At 43.0% G+C, this 23,222-nt stretch overlaps 1 protein-coding gene across 7 annotated transcripts; it reads right to left on the bottom strand.

The window, feature by feature from the left end:
* Positions 1 to 1,619: 1,619 nt before the first annotated feature.
* On the bottom strand, positions 1,620 to 19,026 carry saxo6 (stabilizer of axonemal microtubules 6). Of its 7 annotated transcripts, none has more exons than XM_086268099.1 (16): positions 18,814 to 19,026; positions 18,244 to 18,343; positions 18,018 to 18,149; positions 17,490 to 17,630; positions 17,250 to 17,344; positions 17,030 to 17,170; positions 15,891 to 16,052; positions 14,743 to 14,846; positions 14,582 to 14,669; positions 8,318 to 8,544; positions 8,063 to 8,242; positions 7,281 to 7,363; positions 6,354 to 6,415; positions 6,030 to 6,276; positions 1,956 to 2,018; positions 1,620 to 1,868 (listed from the first exon to the last, which is right to left on the bottom strand). In XM_086268099.1, the coding sequence occupies exons 1-16, from the start codon at positions 18,829 to 18,831 to the stop codon at positions 1,759 to 1,761; spliced, it is 1,953 nt and encodes a 650-aa protein (XP_086124225.1). In that variant the 5' UTR covers positions 18,832 to 19,026; the 3' UTR covers positions 1,620 to 1,758. The 7 variants fall into 7 exon arrangements, 5 of the variants coding, with proteins under 5 accessions (XP_086124225.1, XP_086124226.1, XP_086124228.1 ...); XM_086268100.1 differs by having other exon boundaries at positions 14,582 to 14,624; XR_015125577.1 differs by lacking the exons at positions 1,620 to 1,868; positions 1,956 to 2,018 and adding an exon at positions 6,550 to 6,676 and having other exon boundaries at positions 6,203 to 6,276.
* Between the last annotated feature and the right edge of the window lie 4,196 nt (positions 19,027 to 23,222).

Genomic DNA, 23,222 nt, shown 5'->3' with positions numbered 1-23,222 from the left:
TGTTTTGCGAATTCCTTTTATAAAAATTACTCAAAGCGCAATTTCTCGGGGTGCCCCGTGGGTTCGAGGGAAGGAGCAATTGTGGCAAAAGAAAAGGGGCAGGGCCAGAGCGGGTGTTCCATACCACAGACTTATGTTCGGTGACTTATCAAGTCAATGGGAACAATATAGTTTAAATTTTCTCCAAGATAATACGAAAAATATCTATAAAAAAATTAATGAAACCAAAAATGAAGGTGTAATTCAATATAAGTATGCAAATGAAGATGAAAACCTTTCAATAGTTAAAAATATACAAGACAAATTATTATCTGAAAGCATGAGAGACGTGGTATGGCTCATCTCGCTCGGGCGCCTCCCTGTGAGAGCGGTGGTACAATGGAGTTGTTTTGTTACCACCATGAAATGCCCTATGACAGGTTGTGATAAAGATGAGACCCTAGAACATCTCCTATTGGATTGTTATAGGACAACTGAGATCAGGCAGAAAATGACAGAAATTGGCTATGATGTGGATGTTAATATTAAAGCAGTTAAATATGGTTTGTTTAAAGAAAAAATGTGTGACGACAAAAGGAGACTCTTTTGGTTAGTAATGTGTGTAATAAACACACATATTTGGAAAACCCGTACCAAAGGAGTGTTAGAACAAAAGATGATAAGTAGTGATGTGGTGAGTAAACATATCATTACAGACCTTCGGAGAAGACGAACAATGGACCTGAAACTTGGGAAAGTTTTCCCCTGGAACGAATTAAAACTGTAAGTCTTGTGAGCGTTGTGTGGACTCAGATGCTAGATTTTCCTCCTTGTTTCTCCCTTTTGTATGTGCTCAAGGTTTTGTATATGTAATTGTATGTGTATGTGCATTTTATATGTAAACTTGTTTACTTTAAATAAAGTTGGAAAAAAAAAAAAGTAGCTGCTATTCGCTTGTTTGATGTTTTGGTATATCCATTGTGTTTGTACAAAGCAAGCTGCTCGGTATTGTATCCTCTCTGACTGAAGGAATTGATTTAAATATTTGCTTTTCCTCCCAGGGTGACATCACCTCAATGCTTACAGAGGAACAGACCATTAAAGAAGAGACACTAGGTGTGGAAAAAAAAAAAAAGGTTTTCAGGAATTTTTCTGTTCTTTCCTGGTTTAATGAAAGTGACTAATATAAAATCAGACATTTGACCTGTAGGAAACAAAGCAACATGATTGATTCATAGGAACCTTTTTCATGCCAGCCTCAAAAGAAACTTCATGTTTTTAGCTTTATTATTAGTAACAAAACATGAAACAAAAAAATAAAATTCTCTGTGTTATTGTAGGTTTTTACCTTAAAATAAAAAGCACAACTTTTGTTTGTGATTTGGCGCTATGTAAATAAAATTGAACTCAATTATATTGAATCTATGTACAGTTGTGTTCATAAGGAACTAAAATAAGCTGTCGCTGTGTGTCCCTTCAAAGTGTGTCACTGTCACGACTTTGGTGGAAACTTTTGTCCGACTGACCGGTCTGACCTCATTCCCTCAAAACCTGTTTCACACCAACATGTCTACATTTTTTCAAAGGTTTTAAAGTCCTGGAGTTTTAAGGAAAGTCGAGTAAAAGGAAACAAAATTGAGTCAGTGTATTATCATTTTCATTTGTATTTCTCTCAAAGGTCAAAGGATTACAGTAAAATCAATAAAACACACGATTATCGCTCTTATTTAAATTAATCTATAAAAACCTCATCCTGACTACATTAAAAAACATGCTGGGTCATCTCTTCCCCCAGAAGTCCTCCCGTCTCTTCTGAGCGCGCTCCAGAACGGCAGACGCCATGGAGCAGGAGGCTCCAGAGCGCCATGACAGCACAGAGACCCTGTCGTCTGGGTAACAGATGCAAAAAGAAAAAAAAAGTCAAATAATTGTCATTTTAATTAGAAGGAGTTTATCTTAAAAGACATTTGGTTCACCTTCGTCTGAGCCACAGCCTCCGCCCGGACACGGACGCTCCCTGAACCTCAACCCCAGCTCACCTAAGAACATGCACAACAACCAGATTCATTGATCAGTCGCTAGCAAAGACACACACACACACACACACACACACACACACACACACACACACACACACACACGCACAGATTGCCTCCTGTGGTACACTATCTTTCCCTGTGTTCAGGTCTCAATATGAAATCCGAGCTGTTGAGAAAAATGAAATCTGAAAAGAAAATGAGAAGGAAGTGAGGAGCGGAGGGGAAGGCCAGGCCATCCGCCTGTCTGCAGCAGGAGGAGCTGCTTGTATAATAAGATAAGATAAGATAACCTTTATTAGTCCCACACGTGGGAAATTTGTTTTGTCACAGCAGGAAGTGGACAGTGCAAAAGTTATGACGCAAAAATTAGAATACAATAAGAATAAATACAGTACACAACTGTACAGAATAGAATAAAATAAAATACTATATACAGTAGAATAAAATAGAATAAAAATATACAATAAGATAAAAATAGAATACGAATGCTATATACAACTGAGTAAAAATACAACGATGCCAGAAAAGATTATTGCACTTAGTGTTATTGCACATGTGTGGATGTGTGTGTTTGTTCAGTTAAAGTCTTTATTATGGAGTCTGACAGCAGTGGGGAGGAAAGACCTGCGAAATCTCTCCGTCCCAAACCGTGGGTGCCGCAGTCTCCCACTGAAGGAGCTGCTCAGTGCTGTCACAGTCTGCTGCATGGGGTGGGAGATGTTGTCCATCAGGGATGACAGCTTAGCCGCCGTTCTCCTGTCACTCACCACCTCCACTGGGTCCAGAGGGCATCCTAGAACAGAGCTGGCCCTTCGGATCACCCTGTTCAGTCTCTTCCTGTCCCCAGCAGAGATGCTGCCGCCCCAGCAGACCACACCATAAAAGATAGCAGAAGCCACCACAGAGTCATAGAAGGTCTTCAGGAGTGGGCCCTCCACCCCAAACGACCTGAGTCTCCGCAGCAGGTACAGCCTGCTCTGCCCTTTCCTGTAGAGGGCGTCTGAGTTATGAGTCCAGTCCAGTCTATTGTTCAGATGAACACCAAGGTACCTGTAGCTGTCCACAGCCTCAATGTCCATACCCTGGATGTTCAGTGGTTGCAGTGGAGAATGCTTGTGCCTGCGGAAGTCTACCACCAGTTCCTTGGTTTTACTGGCGTTGATCTGGAGGTAGTTCAGCTGGCACCAGTCCACAAAGTCTTGAGTCAGTCCTCTGTACTCCTTGTCGTCCCCATCAGTGATGAGGCCGACTATTGCAGAGTCATCAGAGAACTTCTGCAGGAAGCACTGGGTGGAATTGTGGGAGAAGTCTGCAGTGTAGATGGTGAAGAGGAACGGAGCCAGAACCGTTCCCTGTGGGGCCCCCGTACTGCAGACGACCCTGTCCGACACACAGCCCTGAGTCCTCACATACTGTGGTTGGTCGGTGAGGTAGTCCAGGATCCAGGTAGTGAGGTGATGGTCCACTCCAGAGTTCTCCAGCTTGTCCTTCAGAACCGAGGGAAGAATAGTGTTGAAGGCACTGGAGAAATCAAAGAACATGATTCTCACAGTGCTTCCAGCGGTCTCCAGGTGAGCGAGGGAACGATGTAGGAGGTGAATGACGGCATCATCCGCTCCAATGCCAGGCTGGTAGGCAAACTGAAGTGGGTCCAGTGATGAGCTTGGTAGGCGCCGAAGCTGAGCCAGGACCAACCGCTCCAGGGTCTTCATCAGGTGGGATGTCAGAGCCACCGGCCTGTAGCTGTTGAGGTCCTTGGGGCGTGAAGTCTTTGGCACTGGTACAACACAGGAGGTTTTCCAGAGCTGTGGGACTCTTCCCAACCTCAGGCTCAGGTTGAAGAGGTGCTCCATCACCCCACACAGTTGGTCCGCGCAGGACCTGACGACCCTCGAGCTGATGCCATCTGGGCCCGCTGCCTTCTTGCCATTAATCCTCCTCAGTTCCCTCCTAACCTGGGTGGTTGAGAGAGACAGGCTGGAGCCTTGTGTTGAGTGTGTATTGGATGCTGTTGTTGGGGGTGGGGAGGAGTGAGCAGGGTGAATAGAGGAGGTGTGAAGTGTCTGAGGTGGAACAGCAGCAGTGGGGGTGGGTGAGTCTGCAGCCGATGTTGTAGACTGCCTCATGGCTGAATCAAATCTGTTGAAGAAATGATCCAGTTCATTTGCCCACCTCACATCCCTCCCAGGCAGAGAGTTCTGCTGTTTGTGGCCTGAGATGGTTCTGAGGCCTCTCCAGACTTCACCAACGTTGTTTTGCTGAAGCTGGTTCTCCATCTTCTGCCTGTAGCTGTCCTTCCCATTCCTTATCAGTCCCCTCAACTCTCTCTGCACCCTTTTCAACTCCTCTTTGTCTTTGGATTTGAAGGCCCTCCTCTTCTGCTTGAGGACAGCTTTAATTTCTGGGGTAATCCAAGGTTTGTTGTTGGAGAAACACCGTACAGTCCTGGTAGGTACGGTGTTATCCACACAGAAATTAATATAGTCAGTAATGCATGTAGTAAGGACTACATGCATACAAGTAATCAGGACTGAGGAGTAATTCATAAAAGTGTGCCAGTGTTACACCACGCTCTCCACATTAAATGTAACACTTTTCATGTTTACTCAAAAACTGCCAAAGCATGTAGTTCCTCCAACTCCTCTTGAGGCTCCAGCAGTCAGTCAGTCAGTCAACACAGGCTCACATGATAAAAATCTGTTTACAGCAGAAATAAACATGTTCACAGCCTGATACAAACACTGTTTTATCTCTGTAACTATTGTCTTCTTTCATAACAGATCCACAGGAGCTGAACCTTTATTTAGCTTACCCCGGTTGAATTGAAGGCCTACAGTCTGTATTATTATATATATATATATATATTTTATTTTATTTTTTTAATTATATTATTATTATTATTATTACTATTATATTGGCCTCTTTGACTGGCATGTATTTTATTGATTGAAAGGTGCTAGCTGTCTGCTAGACTTCACCTCATCTAACTGGAGTCACTGAACTCTACCTCTAGACCATGTTTGTGCTGTTGATGTTTTTTGTATTATTTTTAATACAATTATCTGACCAATAATATGACTGCTGTATTGTAACTGTGCCAAAAGATCGTCCAAGAACTCGGAGCTCCAGTTTTGATGAGTAAGTCTATGCTAACTAGCCAGCATTAATTATTGGCTTAGCACTCCAACCTGTTGCTCAAACACAGTCACTTGCAGCTACAGAGAACAACAACGTGGTAGCCAGAATGCTACATTTAAATCTCCAAAGTGGAGACTCCATCTTTAATTTACAGTCTCTAATGATTAACCTTATGTGTAATTTCATGAAGGAAGACCTGTAATCCCTCACCTCCCTGCTCACTTGGCTATTCAGCTGCTAGTCTATTCTTCTTTTTCCCATACTGCCAAACTTAATGGTGACATCATTGGTTTAGTCTAATCATTGTCTCCCTCACATTCTGTGAGCCAATGAGCCTTCATGCTTTCAATCTCAGCACTCTTCTATCAGTCTGCCTGTCAGACTGAGACCTCCCTCCCCATCTCTTCTTCACCCTGGTCTAACCACTGGAGAGTTTATTACTAAATTCTGTTGTGAGATAAATCAAGTTGAACTCTTCCAAATGATCACTCCTCACTGAACTATGAACAGTTTATGAATCGTATGTATGAAGGTCTGAGGTCTCATCCGCTTGCTGAGGGGATAAGAACATGGCAAGAGGTCTGAAGAAGACGATGATCTCTAATCCTAACACGGTTTTGGAGGCCACTTCCAACCCTTTAACACAACTTGATCCTGATAGGCTGCAGGAATACTAATAGACTGAGTGACCAATCAAAACTTAGAGGCAGTTTATATAAAATGACACCTTATTTAGAGCAATCCTGCCTGCTGATGAGCTTGTACTTTAAATCTGTTCTAACTGCTCAGTAACAGAACTGGTGGCTTTCTCCAGGTCTTTCCACACCACTGCACAGCCCAATCAAGTGCCTTAATTCCAGTTCTGATGCTCACCGTTGTGCTGAAAGTCCGGGTGTCTCAGGGTGCCCTGGAAACCATGCAGCGGGGCCGGGACAAGAGGCGGTGGCGCTGCAGCAGGTGAAAGTGTTTGCTTCATCCTGATTGGTCTAAACGAAGGGCTGGAGGCTGATTTGTGGTCATGGGCTGGGCTATAGGAGACAGCGATATTGTCTGACCACGCTTCCTTACGTTTGGCTGGTGTTTCTGACCCTGCTGCCATGGAAACAGCCGACCCACATCTCTGAACACAGAAAGAATCACATCAGTGTCACAAGCCGATATCATTTAAGTTCAGATGATCTATACTTTCATCACTACCTGATGTTTGAGTGGAGAAGAGCCATCAGTGTTCCTCAGTTTCCCAACCAATATAGCGCCTCCTGCAGGACAATCACAGGCATTAATGTATTTATGTGCTGGCAGTAACATCTGCTCATTTACACCAATTTATTTATGACTCTACCAGCGTGGCTTTGCATGATTCACAGATCACAATAATCCTTCTTTATCTTACACAGGGCCTTAGTGCGGACCCTCAGTTCATTCTCTGTCTGAAAAATTCTGTTTTAGCTCCTCTCCCTTTAACACACTCTTCTGATTGGTAAGCCCTTCGTATATAGGCTCTTTGACATCACACAGCCCTAAAAGCAAAAAAAAAAACTGTGATAAACTGAGCTTCTGGCTCACACTGACTACTTGACTTCATTACCTGAAACATTGGTCATGTTTAATAATAAAATCCATCAGTAGAACAAAAGATAAATGTCAAAGTAAGTAATGGGAATATGCATAAGTCTTTGGGATAAAAGAATGAGAATTACAGCTGACAGATATCAGAGGTTTTTTTTACGTGTTGGTCTTTCCTCATGGATTCCGATGAACTTCAATCCATTCAGAATGTGTAATTTCAGTTTAGTTAATATTCTTCTCCCAGGTCTTGGCAATCGGGAGACAAAACATGACCACTCTGCTTTTCTACAACTGGTAGGGTTGGTGTTGGATTCCTGACGACTTGGACCTCAAACACTTAAAAAGCAAATAAAAAGCTCAGATAGGAGCCAGTGGGTTTAAGATCTGGTAAAAAACCTTTTTAACCTGCATGCAGTTGATGCCAGATTAAATGTGATTAGGTCACAGAACTCGAACTCGACTCGAACCAGCTTAATGTTACAGGTTACACTGCATCTATTTACTTATTAAATATGAAATTTATCTATCTAATGTGAAGGAAAGATGTCTGCATACCAGCAGCAGGGGTGGTCAGGTCGTGATGAGTCCTCTGAACCGGCTTCATTTTTATCTCGGGAGTTGGCAGCCTTCCTTCCTCTCTATGCGCGCGCGCACACACACACACACACACACACACACACACACACACACACACACACACACACACACACACACACACACACACACACACACACACACACACACACACACACACACACAGTTCCTGAGAATGAGCGAGGCTGCTTTGATCTGAGTGTCAAACTTTTGAGTCACTGTTTTCTTCAGCAGAAATGGAGCTGAATCGAGGCCCTTCTGTCTCCTCTCAGACGTCACGTCGGTTTCATGTGAAGTAACCAGCTAATGCTAGCAGACGACTGAACCTTTAAACCAGCTGCAGCAGACCTCATCTAACCTGTGGGTCTGTCCTGGTCTTTATGATTGATGATGTCATTCCTTGGTGCTGCATTTGATTGGCTGTAGTGTGTTCTCATCTACAGAGAGGTGACAGATTGAAGGGAAAAAAAAACAGACGAGTATCCAGGATCTCTGACAGTTTATCCTGGTTTTTCCTTTCATTTGTCACCAGCCTCATCAGGCTTATTTCCTTTATTTTTCTGGATAACTCAAACTTCAATCTGACCTTTTAAAATAATTTCTTCTTCTATTTTTTTCTCATTTTTTATCAATAAACTCCTGAGATTATCTGTCAAATCCAGTAGAGACAGTCCCTCCATTACTCCGCTATCCTTTCACAGAGAACAGTGAGAGAAAAGAGAGACTATAAAGAGGAAACTCACTCATCTGTAGTTTCTTCTTCTTCCTGTTTTTCCTCTTCTTCTTCATCTTCTTTTTCTTCTTCCCCCCAGGCTGTACGGCGTTCAGCAGGAGGTCCCGGTACGGCTTGTTTTTTTATTCGTGTGTCCTTGCTCATTTGCTGTGTTTCTGAGCCTGCGATGGAGGATCTCTTACTGGAGTGACTGAACAGACGACAGAAATCAGCACAGAGCAGCGTTCAGTTCTTTCTTTTACTTCTAACCAGCTGCATCTCTCACCTAGCCAGGTCCAGGGGCTCCACACAGGAAGTGCTGTAGCTGTGGCGGTCAGGTGAGGAGTCGGGGGGAAAGCAAGGGGAGGCAGGGTCATTAGCTGAGACCGTAGTGTCCGTCGGCTCCCACAGAACATTGTGTTCGGATACCAGCTGGCTCAGATGGTCTCTGGAAAAGTTGGTCCCCCAGGCGCGATGACGATACAACAACGCCTTCTGCCTCAACTCCTTCACCTGGAAACAAATAAATGGATCATCCCACCTTCTAAGGAAGAAGTCTTTATTTCCAGACATTTTTTGCTGGCTGTAATAAGCAGCTCATGGAGGTTAAGACTGTAACTGAATTCCCGTAAGAACTTAGTTGGATAGCTGTTTTAAAGCATTATCTAAATGAACTTCAGATAACTGGCCACAGACGCCAGTCGGTCAGAAACTGTATGAGTATCAGAACTGTAAACACTGTGTGCGCGGTGAGTCTGACACCAGCATTATGAAGTTTGCGGATGACAATACAGTCATTGTGCAGAGATGAGGCAAGACTGGAGGCCAGGTGGAAAATAACCTTTCTCTAAGTGCAGATAAGATCAAGGCATGTACATGTGTGATCTCACCTGGTCTTGCAGCATCCAGCAGCTTCTAAAGAAATCACAGCACAGACTTAACTTTGCTGAAGAAATTTGGAATATCGGCCAAAGTCCTTAGCAACGTTTACAGATGTGCAGTCGCTACCTCAGTCACAGTGCAGCTTCAGAACAGGAAGACTTATCTCCTGCAGCTCAGTACATCTCAGGAGCAGCCTTGACGTCACTACAGGACATTTACACCTACAGGATTGTAGGGAGTGTCCATAACATCGCCTACCCAAACTTCTGCCCTTCAGTATATGCTACAGTGGTCTGAAATCAAGGGCAGACTCCTGAATAAGACAATCAGTACTGCCCCTCTCCTACCCTATCACTGCTGTAACTATTATTATCTGCTATTGCACTTTCTCATTTCTACTTCAATCTAGAAGTTTTCAGTAGAAAAATTTACATTATCTAATACTGAAAGCAGAAGATCAGGTGAGGAGCGAGACCAGGAAAATGGTTGTGATTGTTTCACTGGGATTCATCCTCCAGGTTGAGGCTGTCGGTGTGGAACTCTTCTGTAACGTCCTGAGAGGTCAGACACTCAGAGGAAACGACCAAACTGTGGTGCACTTTTCTTCCCATGACTTCATCCACTTTCAAAAATCAAAATAAAGATGATATAATCCAGACATGAATGGTAAATGGGCTGGTACTTACATAGTTCACCAGTGTGTGAATGTGAGAGTGAATGAATAGTGGAATTGTAAAGCGCTTTGAGGGTCTCGAAAAGCACTATATAAATGCAATCCATTATTAATATTATTATTATAGTGCCTTTCAACTCAATGCTCCGTGCTCAAAGCACTTTCTACCACAGATTATTTTTAGAGCCTAACTCCTGCGATAAACGAGGGACCACTGTATTAATATAGAGATCCTCCAGATTTAAACTGTATTACCCTTCCAGGACCTGAAGCTCAGGAAAGCACTCCACCAACAGCCAAATCCATCTGTTCTCTGATTGAATTGTTAAGTTTGTGATTGACATGACATTGACCAATCAGCTGAAAGGAAGAAAAATTGGGTCAAAATTTGTGCTTGCAAGTTGAAAGTCACACACAGCCAGGGAACTTGAGCGCAGAGTTTTACACATAGTATTTTGCTTTGTATCTGTAAGCAGACCTTAACGAAAAAAAAAAAATTGCAACTTGTGTAAATATTTTTTACAAACAAGTACAAAATATTTATGACCACAATTTGAGCCCATATTTCTATGCCACTGAAAAGTAAAAAACACCAGAGTGGAGTGGTTTCAACTTAACTTCCACACACATAGGTCACCGCCAACCTATCTAGGGTTAGGGTTCACTTCCAGCCATTTCTGCAAGGCTTTGAACACGCATATGGAAACGCTTTAAGCAGAAAACGTTAAAGTTGAAATAAATGTTAATATCTAGTTTTTAAAAATGTGCTAATTTAGCATGCAGCTAAAACAAAACTTAACTGTAACACTTGACAGGTTCCTGGTGACCTCAAGGATGTTAACTGGGTTAATTAATTTAACAAGATTAATTTGATGAACTTTTAACATTGCTGCCATTGTACATTGTTTTCTTTACTCTGAAGTTTGCATAGGAATGCTATGAAACCCCCTTATGGTCACAGAGGGGGATTTCTTTTTTCTGGATAATTTCTCTGTTTACTTGAAGTAAAGTTTCCATTGTCTGTGACCACATAAAAAGGCTGAGATACAGCATTGTGTGTTTAGCAGAAAACTGCAGCTGTTTGTGACCACAGCGCGTAGTTACTGTCTCAGCTGTGACTGTCAGGTAGTCAGGTAGTCTTCACTGACTGTAACGGTGTTTGGTGTTAATATCCTAACTGGAACACATCAGTTAAAGTCTTAGTGGAAGCTTCTGTATCCCTGAACTCCTGTGGTGTAGTGCTGACACACCACAGCTATCAAACAAGAACCACAGCTTTAAACAGCACGGACAGATACTTCCGTGACAGCATACAATCGACCACAAATGATCTTTAAGTCTGAGCAGTAACCGTAAGCAGCCAAAGCCTCGGCAGCTTTATCCTGCCTTCTAAAAAAGGCAATAAGCAAGAAATGCATCATGTCACATCATCAGTCCTTTCTATAGCATCTGCACAGTGGGATAAAGGCAGGGATAAAGCAAAAGGTTTTGAAGACGGATGCAAAAATTATGTCAAAAATATTCCCTGTTAGGAAAGAACTTTCTAATTGTCACTCTAAAGGAGCTCCAACAAAAGCAGCAGCTACAACAATATTTCTTAATACACTTTATACATTTACATTAAGACTGGCTGAAGATAATTTCAGTCCAGCAGTTACTCACCAGACTGCCTTTAGAGCGTCAGGGTTGCCTGAGGCAGCTTCCTAATGATTTAGCACCTCCTGACTTTTCTTGTTGATGTCAAATACATTGTTATCAAGGTGTTTCTACACAGGACGAGGTTAAAGCAACAAGACTGACCAGGAACCACTGGATCCCAAACAAATTCAACAACGTATAGAAATAACCATTAGTGACTTTGGTACCTCTCAAAGAGTCTTGAACTATTATACCTAAAGCTTGACAGTGTTACATTCTGAAGAGTTTTTTTCATGTAAAGGATCCTAAGACCATCCCCCTCTGCTGTCTTTGACTACCAACAACATTAGACCCTCAAAAAATTCTACAGTTTGCAATCTGAGTACAAAGAGGAGCTCAAACTACATAGGGTCATGCCATGCCTGAGTCCCTTTCATTCACTGCTAAACTTTACAGAGGCACATGTTCAGTGTGGTGTCCTCTTTTGTTGGCTCATACTGCATCCACTGATCCTGAGACCCTCCACATCTTTTGAGCCTTTTTAGAGACATGAAATCTGATAAATCTGCACTTCAGCTTCAGCTGATTGTTTCATATGTGCTCTGAGAGGTATAATAAAAACTCAGAAAACTCTGTCAGCAGTCCAAACATTTCCAGATCTGTATGTGCTCCAATGAACCCTTCTGTCCTAAAAGTTATACAAAGATGACAAATTTAAATACTTGCATGTTGACTATATTGTGCAGCCTGACAGATTCGACAGTGAATGCTGCAGTCCAATCATGCCCAAGTTACTTGGAACGCAGCAACATGATGAGGCAACAAGAGCATGTGTGAATAATCGGAATAGAGTGGATCAAAAGACAACACAAATTCGTAGAAAGTGTGTTGGTTGGTGCACGTGATTGGCACATTAGCAAATTAATGAGTGAGCAGGAGGGAAGTGCTGAACAACAAGTTTCCTGCAGATTTATGGGAAATGATTTAAAGGTTTGCGCAACCAAATGTGCATTTGCTCAAAAGTTCTTCCGCCTTTCTCAGATCATGCTGGGATCAAAAGTTAACAATGAAGCTGCTAATAAAGATGCTGATCTGCTCTGATTGTGTAATGTGTCACAGTAGATTCTTGTAAAAAGTCACCCAACCCTGACCCCAGCCCAACCCTGGATAACCCTGACCCTATTCTGAAACCTCAGAATGTTTCCAGTCTGAACCTAACCGAGCAACCCAGCACCAGTAAGCCTGACGCTGCACCTCTCCCTGACAACTGTCGCCCTGATGAATTCACAGCTTGTGACGCCAGCCGACAACTTCCCTGCACACACTGGAAGTTTTTGAAGGCCACCGCAGGCTTGGAAAGCTTAACCAGATGGTTACACCTCCCACAGATTCACTGATCTTATTTTCACTGAGCAGCTGTTTCTGTGTGAAAGAATCTGCAGCACAGGTAGCTTTAATCTTCTACTGACTTTATTAGACAAAACCCTCAAAAATATACTCCTGAATGCTACTTCACAAAGTTTCCTGTGAAGAGTGGAGGTCTGGTTTTAAGAGGGCGGAAATTCACAATCAAACCACATTAAAAGACTTTTGTAAATGCTTGCTGTTTACAGCCAGTTATGCAATACATATGTTAAAGAAAGGGACAGAAATATGTGCCCGACGCTGTAAGATCGGTGTACATTTTGACCTTGAAGCACCTCTGTAGTCGTGCGTGGGTTATTTCCATTTATAAATGGAACTGGTCTGACCCACTTTAGATCAAACTAGGCTGCATGCTGCCCACGAGCAAAGATCAGTCTGATGCCCCTGGAATCAAATATAAAGTCAATTCCGGTTGTTTTGGTCTTTTTAAGTGTCAGACAAACTTCTGACTGACAACTAGTTAGCCAGCAAGTGTGCAGAAAAGATGGTGATGGTGAAAACGCTTTATCACTGGACTCCACACCCATCCTTCAAACAGTTAGGCCTTTGTGCAGCGTGTTTTTGTAGATACTTGCCTGCAGAAAGGCCTTTTCTCCAGAAACCCACTTGCGCTGTGTAAGCTGAATGCTGATTGGTTGAGGAGTAGGAAAAGCCAAAATAGCTACCGCAAGGTTGAAGAGGAACAGGAGAAGCTCGAATGAAACGTCAGACAGCATGAGACATAGAGACAGCGGTTGCAGTGGACACGTTCACTTTCACTTCAGATCTTTAAAGAACTTCACTCTTCTCTGTAGCTGATGGACCAGCAACACCCAAAGCTGGAGCGGCCCAAAAGCCAGCTGCACCACAGACTCTGGGCACTGCCTCCATCAGGCAGCAGATGCTCTCTGCAGGGGAAGCAGGAGCTCACTATAAGAGCAGCAAAGCAGCAGCATGGATGGAGCTGCAGGAACAGCTTCAGGAAATATTCAGTTGAAACAGGAGAGTTTAAAGTGTCTCATGTTGCTGTGACAACGCTTTCCATCCATCTGGTAGGAGCATACCTGTGTGTGTGTGTGTGTGTGTGTGTGTGTGTGTGTATGACTAAGTCTGACATGTTTCCCTGAAATGAAGCTCTGTGGTTTCACTGCTGACACTAGCACTCTGGTTTTCTATCAGCAACATACAAACACACACACACACACACACACACACACACACACACACACACACGCAAACACGCACACAGAAACACACACACACGCACGCACACAGAAACACAAAACAGGAAAACACACACTCTGTTCAGGCAGCATTGAGGGTGATCAGTGATCAATGCTGATGACTGGGGCTTACAGTTAAACATGGTTAAATACTGTTTGAAACACTGAATGTTAAACACGTTATTTTAAATCCTCCGGTGTGTTTGTCCGTTGCTGGATGGTGGAAAATGTCAAATTCAGAGTGAGGGGAAGCTGTGTAACAGTGCAGAGCAAGCACCCAATCTGACCCTGACTCAGGAAATCAGTTAACAGGTTGTGTGAAAGATAAGGAGACAGAGATGAATGGGAACGGTTTCAGGCATCTCCAGACACTTTCAGACCTGTCACATGAGCTCTCCTCAGTGCAGAGAACAAGGCACCGTTGGAGGCCCGACAAGCTTTGGTGTTCTCTGTGAAGGAAGGTTGAGCTGCACTGTGAGCAGAGGGCCCACTGTTAGAGGATGGGCACTGTGATTGGGTCATTTTGTAGGCTTTATTTCTGTAAATTTGTGGTTTTGTCAGTTTTGGTCCTCCATATAACCAGGTAAGAAACAAACTTTGAACCTCTCTCTTCTGTGCTCTGCTATGACCTCTGGTCAGTGTCTGATAGCGTCTCCACCTGCATAACTATACATAAATTAATATGTGTGAAACAGGCTGAGCACTGTGAACGGCTTCGCCGGATCCTGACCTGTTGGGCAGCGCTGTCCATGGCTCCGCCTCCCTCTGGGATCCTGCAGAGGGGAGAACGAAAGCTCGACTCATACTCTGTTAACATCCTGCCAGACACAAACAAACGATTTAATGAATTAGTTTATGAGCACAAAAAATGAGCAACACACACACACACACCTGTATCCTCTCCGCACTTGGCGCGGAGGGGGCATATCTCTCTGAAGAGCATCCCGCTGGAGGCGGGGCTTCTTCTGTGACTCCTCCTTCCTCCTCCTGGTGGTCTGTAGGTTGAAACAGAACAGATGTGTGTGTGCAGCTCATCAGCAGCTGTGGCTGTTTGCTTAAAGAGGTGTTACACTTAAACCTACACCATCACTGATTAATGGCTTTAAAGATGAGTAATGGTATAAATGCCTCTGGGAACAAAGGCTTTAAAAAATATGAAAATAGAGTACACAGTCAAAATGCTCTGCTTGGTCCCTTCCTCAACTCAACCTCTGCTTTCTGCTTATTTACAGTGACTTTCTTAGTCTGACATACATCCATTACAAAGTGCCATTATACTCAAATCTCAAAAAAAAAAATCACATTTACAGGTCTTTGTGCTTGAGTCACACGCAGAAATCATAAAATTTCACAGAGCCGACCTCACTGAATGCATTCAGGGTTGTTTTAACTGACCTGGAGTCTGCTCTGCATGACCACTCCTGCTCATTTATGGCCCGAGACTTCCTGGAAACTGACACTCACAGGTCTCATTTCTCCCGCTTCTGTTCTGAAAGCAGAGCTTTTAACTGTGACACACTGGTAATGGAGTCTTATCTGCCTATCTGACACTCTTCTTCACCTCGCCAGCAACTCTGTCTGTCATACTCCTCATCTCTTCTCTCTCTCCTAGTCTCCTGCACAAAACCAATAAAATCTAACCCAGTCAGCCCTGGAGGTTGACGCTTGGCGGGACACAAAGAAGAATCGTCTTGCCTGCAGAACAGCAAATGAATGTGGGGCAAAGTCTTCCTACTGCAGAATTACATATAAACTCAAAGATATAAGACAGAAAAAAAAGACATGAACTGGTTTGGTTTCCAAAAACACTCGAGGATCCAAACACACCATTAACCAAAGTATAAAGTGCAGAAATCAGCATCAGGATGCCTCGAGCTGAGCCTCTACCTTTCACACTGCCTGTGCCAAGCAGAGGTTTAGGTTGTTGACCTTCAGGCAGAGGACCATCAGGTTGGTGTGTGACCTTCAAAATACTATGTGACTTTTCAGGGCATAGTTCACTACACTAAGTAGGTCTTCACATCTGCACACATCTGTACCTTGTATGTTTGGAAGAGCGGGACTCTCTGACCCTCCAGGTGTTTCCGAAGCCGGGGGCCAGCAGGTGGCGCCAGACCCTGGAAGCTGCACTGATACTCTGTTTTCATGGAGACAGGGTTTATCTTGAAGGGCGGGACAGACCGGCTGCTGGAGTGCAGCACCTAGAGAGCAGAAGTGATAATCAATCAATGAAAAGATCCACAGCATCCACAGGTGTGATCATCTCGTTTCCACCTTTCACTCTGCGCCCCTGTATCTGTGTTTAAAGCTCGGTGCTGACCCCTGCTGTGCACAGCAGTACACAGTGTGCTATCAAACCACCCAGAAACTCTGAGTAAGCAGTGGCATATTCATCAAAGGGTAAAATCTGTGACAACCACATATGATTACCACAGTAAAAAACTATACAAAACAGTTGATTTACACAGTATCAGCACTTTGTGGCATTCATGTGCGACTGATCTGATCAGAAAATGTTACAGAAATGAATGTTTGTGACTTAATTTTATTTCAGTTCCGGTTGTGAAATAAAAAACTTTACAAATAGAAATTCATTTCATTTCTTTGATGTGAATATTTTACTTTTATGAATGCTTCCATTTATTTAGATACTGTTTCAAATGACTCACTAAAACTGTACGTTTATCATTAAATGCACCACAAAGAAACAAGCATAATTCCTAATATTATCTATTAACTTTTTTACTCTTTTTCTTTAATTTTTCTATTTATTTTATTTCTGTGTTTTATTTACAGTTGTACACAGATGATAAACTTTTGCAACTTTTAAAAATAAGATGCTTTCATAAATTTAACGACTAATAAAAACAAGACAAAAAATGCAGCATGTTAGAAACTCTACAAAATGACTCTGATTGGCTGAGACTTTTATGAAACTCAGTCTTTGAAATTATGATCTCGAACTAATTTACTGGAAATATATTTACAGTTTTTATTTTTCTTGCACTCGGCAGTTTTTATTGATCGGAGTGTGCTGGACACAAGGCCCCTCAGGGTAACTTCCAGGTCACACCTGAGGAGCACCGCATGTTTGGTTTATGAGCCGTCGGTGGGCCTGCTCTGCAGCAGCACACCTGGATCTGTGGGAGCTCAAACCTAGGTGTGCATCTGGTCTCACCTGCTCTGCAGTCAGTATGGGCGAAGCAGCAGCGGCTGTTGGCTTCTTCCATCCAAATTGTCTGTGATACTCTGAGTGTTTCCCTCCTGACCTTTGACCTCCTGATCTCAGCCCCACCTTTTGTCTCAGCGCATAATCAATCTACAGGACAAGAACATGACATGCTGTTGGATAGTCTTCAAAGAAACAATGAGGATTTGTCAGTTTTTGCAGACTTCACCTCAGCCCCTGATGGCGCTGGCTGCCCGTTAGCTGCTGTTGTCACAGACTGGCTGGGCTGTGGTTGGCTGTCAGGCTGCAGGGGACGGGGCTTCACTGAGGAGAAAAAGAACATGAAACTGCGTGTTGAACATTCAGAACATTAAAGGTCTGTCGGTCATCTGGAGCTGGTTTAGTTTCTCTTTGCTTTATGATATTTGAATCAGTCATCACGTAGCTGCTGCTCCATGTATTTACTCACCAGGTTTTCCATCAGCTGCCGGTTCCTCAGCAGGTCGTGGTCCGGCTGGAGTTTCCGGCTCTGTGGGGGATCCGGGATTTGCTGTTGGTGGATTGGGCTCTGGGGAGGGCATCCTCCTGTGGGCTGAGTGGCTCCTAAAACCTGGCAGTTTGAGAATCATCAAAATTTCCGGCTCGTTCTTTCACTGATAAGACAAACACGATCAAATGAAACATCCTGGAGAGTCTGACCTTTTAGTTAAAGCTGTTTTAGCAAAATGAACTAAACTTCAGGCTTAATCTGTAGTCAGAGAACAGTGTGAACGACTTCTGCTTTCCTCCTGCTGTTCAAATTGGCCTCTTTGTGGAGGCTGTTAGAAAGAGCAATGAAGGTAAACAGGACTTTGTGACTGAATGCAGTCATCCTTGAACTCCAGTGTGACGCTCACATTAAAGACACGTGTGCCACAGCTGGATGTCAAAGCTGGATCTGCAGCCTCTTCTACTTCATATACACCTTCATTATGCAGCAGCAGCATGAGGTTCCTACCAGCAGAGGGCGCTGCTCTGTGAGCCAGAGAGTGCTGCTGCTCATCACCTGGAGGATGGAGCAGAGAGGTGGAGGACTGAGCTGGGCCTAGAGGCCTCCTCAGGCGCTGAAGACCCGGCTCCCTGCTGACACCTGACAGACGAACATCTCATGTGTTCAACCACTTCATGTCAGAGCTCAGGTGCAGCTTGTGTTTGTTTTATTGTGGTGGTTTCGTGTTTCTTACCCATCTCATCGGAGCGAAGACCAGCCAACGGCATGCAGCGCTGAGGAGACGCATTTCTGGAGCGGGAAACACCAAAGCTCTTCTGATACTCAGTCTGACTCTACAACAAAGACACAGAGGTGCAAAGGCTCACAGGATGGAAACAGGTACAAGGTATGATTGAAAAAACTGCTGATCAATTAATCATCAATAGATTAATTATTTTTTAATATAAATATTGGAACTTGTTGCTGTGCAGGTAGATTTAAGGTCCTTACATCCACCGGTTAGTTTCAAAATAAAACTCTGCAGTTTATAACAGTTCAGCGCCAGTTCTTCACGTCTTTATCTGAAAAATCATCTTTCAAAATAAAAGCAGTAATATGGTGCACTCTTAAGCGAAACAGCTTCAGGTCGACGTGTTTTCGGTGTTGCAGTGAGGTGTATATTGTGTTGAATGATTTGGATGGTCTGACTTCATCGGATTAAATCCAGATTAATCCCTCCTCTGCTATCACATGCAGACTGAGGGTCAGGATAACTCATTGTGCAGCATCTGCTGCTAATGCTAACACCTGTTGCGTTGTTTACCTTGAATCGGACGGTCATGGCGCGCTTGCTGCTCTCCAGACACCGCGAGAAGTCACCCCTCTGTCATCACGCGACAGGTTAACTCGTTAACTAGTCGGTTAATGTGCTATAACTAGCTAACTAGCCTGACCAACATGCTGCTAACGACCGGCTCCGCTTCTCTCTTCGGACTAAATCACGGAAACAAGCTACCCCGGTTGCCATGGCAGCTTAGTGTCGTGCGCAGGCGCGTCCACAGCGGGGCGGCGTAGGACGGTGCGTCACTGGACCGACATATTGCTCCGGGATATCTTATGAAGGCAGAGGTCCAAATAGGGTAAAACCACCATTAAAGCACTTGGATGTGTTACAAATGCTACAGCGCTGTCTACGAAACCGGAAGTTTACTTAAATAAAAAATGTTTTAACTTATTATATAATTATGTATAATAATATATTGCCTAATATTTATTTTACAATCCTGCAGCTTGTAAACATCAAATTAAAATAACGTAATTATTTCAACACGTGTACTGACCTGTCAATCACGTGGCTCAAAGTCGTCAAAACGGCTAAACAGAAAACTGGACAGCTGTAGCTCAGATGTGAAGGTCTAATAAATGGGTAACAGATTCAACAGACAAATATAATTCTCATGAATTTCCTGGTTACATTATTTTAATTATTTCGTTTACGTAAACCAAGATTTAAGTCAGTTTAGTCGGGTTAAAATGACTATTATTTATTGTGATATTTTAACAGTGAGATGTCCCACAGGAGGTACTCACCTGTGAAAAATCATACCATGGTGTTTAGTTTTCTCCTACTGGAAAAGTCGAAATGCAGCATAGACATCTGGTATTTTATATAGAAACAGAAACGGACACGTTAAATCCAGCTGAAGCAAGTGCTGAAGAGACAAAACCGGCAGTTCCTCCGACGTCCACCAGAGGCTCCCATTTAAAACCATCCACCCTACAGCCTGGTTAAAAAAAACATGCTGCCTCTATTAACATTTTTCTTTTTAACAACAGCTTTGCAGAGAATTATGTTTTACAATGATTTATGTTCACTTCAGGCTCCAAAAGTGAACAAGATGGTAATGTTTAGGCTTCATAATGCAGGAACAGTTGACAGCATTGACATCACTAATGATTCAGGTCATAATCTATTAAACATATATTATTTCATTCATTAATCTTCAAACAGAGATTCTGATCTCAGTACCACCAGATCTGATGGTTCTTCACGCTGAAGATGTTACGGATCAGTCGGTCTTCTGTGGGTGACGGTAATGTGGGGTTTACACAAACCACTTGTTCACCACTTTGGTGGTGATGTGATAGATGTGATAGAAGTATTAGATCTTATGAATTCTATGACACTAAGCTTCTAGTTCCCACAGCTGCCACCTTCCAATACCCATGTTTCCCATGTTTCACACTGATGCACACTCCCCAACTTCAGGCCATGACATATATGCTCTTGATGCAGATCCCCAACATCTGCCTCCACATCCGCACACAATGCGGCTCAGGTGGTAGACCAGTTGGAAGATTGGCGGATGGTTCCTGATGCTGAACTCAAGAGTTTCCCCTGGTGCATCCATCAGAGTGTGAGTGTGTGTGACTGGTTGAATATGTCCAGTAGTAGGAAGTGCTCTCTGAGTATTTAATGTCCATCTTAGTGGCTCCTTGGTTGTCATACCTGGCAGCTTCATCTCATCCTGTTTGTGCAAAGCGAGGTGTAGGCCAAAGTCCAGGTCGCTGAGGCCTTTCTAAACAGCTTCAGGGTGACAAAGAAGAGGAGCAGAGATAGGACACAGCCTTGTCTGTGATGCTGAAGAAGTCCCAGTGACCATTTCTTGGTTTTGCAGCTCAATCGTCGACACAGATCTTTGAAGATGGTAACTAGAGCTCGAGTGATTTGCGCCGTTTGATTTCTACGAGTGGCTGAAATTCAGAATGACTCCACATCACAGGTTGCTGTTACAAAATTGCACCACTTTTATTCATTTAAGGCTTTTTAGTTTTTAACTTTACATTTGGCTTCACTGCCCCCTCCCCTCCCCCTGCCTCCCGCTGCCACTGTGGGTTTCCGTACTGGGAAGAAACCAGTTCAGACCATTTCAGCACCAGTGTTTAATCTCCCAGCAGCTTACTGGGTGGTTTTTTTTTTTCCTTTATTTTTTCAAAGCTGATACATCACTGGTTGAACTGGTTTCTTTTACATTTCACTGGTCATCATGCCATACAGAGAAAAAGAAGCAGAATTATATCAGTACTGAGAAAAAAAAAATAAAAATAATTTCTTCGTATTGTGAACTGCTCATTCCAGTTTGCATTCGGCTGTGGCTGCCATGGTCACTTTGACCTCACATCAGATTGAGGACTGGAAAGCAGAGTGAAGTATGTAAATGTGCCTCACATGGTCTGTGACACACTGTAATGCAGCTGTAAGAGTGAACTTTAATGCTTAAACACATGAAATGTAGTCAGATTTTTCTTTTAGTCACATTTACATGTTCATATCTGCTTACAGCTGCCGTACAGCAATACCACTTCTATTAAATGTTTACATGCTGCTCTTAAATGCCAAATACGGGCACTTAAAGTGAAGTGTTACCATCTGCACCTATTTACTGTAGCTGTCAAGACCTCAGTGCGCTTTAAATGAAGTGTGTAAAGACTTTAACACACGTCTGTTTCTGTCCAAACACTCAGTCCTGGCTTCGCGTCTTCAAAGCAACAATTGCAGCTACTTTTCAGTCTGCAGCATCGTTGCAGATGTGTGAAAATAAGGCCTAGCTCCCTTTCTTGTGTTTTCACACAGCTGCTTCTGTTGATTCGCACACGATTAAGAGATCTAAAGAACTTTTTTCCAAAACATCAGACTTGTTTCTTCTTCTTCTTAAACCACACTGACGCCTTCAGAAGTCACAGGAAATGACAAATGGCACCACAGCCTCTTGGCGAAGGCCCGAAAGGTCAGAGTGCAGCCACGGCTGGCCAGCGAAATGACTAAAAGTTGTTTCTGAGGATGAAACTCCCGCTTTAAAGCCAGAACCCTTAACAAACTCACTTTGAAGCAGTTCTAAACAGATTAAAGGACATTTCAAGCATTTATCACCTCATTTCCCCTCTTAATGAATTACTCATAACCATAATCAGCTATAATCACATAAATGAATACATAATATGAAGCGTCTCTATTGATACATGAAGAAATATTTTCCAACACTGAGAATACACTGCAATGCACAATGTATATGTGAATAAACAGTTAAAATAAACATAATCACACCATTATATGTAACTAAATATGCTTGCTAATCATCATTAATCATCAGTCATTAACTGCTAATACACCAGTTATGGATACTGTGTAGGAGAAGTGATAAAATATACTTAAAAATGGCCTCATATTGTTTTAAACTGTCATGAAAGTGGCTTATAAACATTATCAAGAGTACGATGGGGTGTATTTTTTATAATCCGTGTTTGTTTTTGGCTATAAAAGGTGCTGTGCGCTGCCCCTTGTGGCGTACACAGAAACACCTATTATACCTGCAGCTTTCAGAAATAACAGCAGTAGGTGTTTTCTGCTTTACGACCAACAGAGGCAGTAATGAGCCCCTCCTCTGTTGATATTACAAGAATAAAGCTGGAATCATCATAACGTGCTTGCAAGAAACAGTTGGCGATCGGCCTGCCGCAGCCACAAACGGCTCTCTGGCCCGGAAGCTTCTGCTCGTGTCATGCAAACTGTTGCAGCAGCACCTCCTGGAGGTCAGACCCGGTACTGGCAGAAACATCAACATGCTACATGACTGAAGACACTGGAGGAGACCCAGAATACTGACAGCAGTACCCTGCTGATAGTACAACACTGTGCACAGCAGCACTCACAGAGGTCACGGGTCCAGCAAGCGTTTCCTGTGAGCTGACCACGCCCACAAACACATATTCAAAGGATTTTTTCTGTGGGTTTAACCCCCTCCGGCTGGACTGCAGCCATGCTACTATTAAACTGAAACACTGAGACTTTAAGTTTGTTCTTCAACTGATAAGAAAACACCTCCATCTATCGATGCTAACAATTTAACATTTAAGTATTACTCAGCACGGTGCATGCTAAAGTGTTAGCACGACGTACCAAGAATACAAGAAACTCTGCCTTATCCTGATTGTATTTGGGAATCCATCCATCAGAAGCTTAAAGGGGACCGATTATGCTGTGTTAGTTTTTTGTTTATTCTTGAAATCTTGACTCTCATAAGCTTTACTTTGTTCCTCATAATTTTGACCTTATTTCCAAAATCTTGACTTTTTTAAAATTAAAATCTTATTTCAGTTTTATTCTCAAACTCTTGACTTTATTGTTGAAATACCTACATCATTCTGCAACTTTATTCTGACAATACAAACACA

The sequence above is a fragment of the Aulonocara sp. 'chitande type north' Nkhata Bay genome, linkage group LG17 (genome assembly GCF_057382095.1).
Source record: "Aulonocara sp. 'chitande type north' Nkhata Bay isolate Kocher_YH1m ecotype deep benthic linkage group LG17, A_spYH_male_GT1.1, whole genome shotgun sequence".
Classification (NCBI taxonomy): domain Eukaryota; kingdom Metazoa; phylum Chordata; class Actinopteri; order Cichliformes; family Cichlidae; genus Aulonocara; species Aulonocara sp. 'chitande type north' Nkhata Bay.
Note: the sequence above shows the minus strand (reverse complement) of the source record. Positions and strands in the feature narration are given on the sequence as shown.

What these genes read in the sequence shown, in the direction of transcription:
- saxo6 (XM_086268099.1), bottom strand. An exon ending in CCATACTGACTGCAGAGCAG is followed by an intron (nt 16,053 to 17,029) that starts GTGAGACCAGAT and finishes TCTGCTCTCTAG; the next exon opens with GTGCTGCACTCCAGCAGCCG. An exon ending in CGCTCTTCCAAACATACAAG is followed by an intron (nt 14,847 to 15,890) that starts GTACAGATGTGT and finishes TTCAACCTACAG; the next exon opens with ACCACCAGGAGGAGGAAGGA.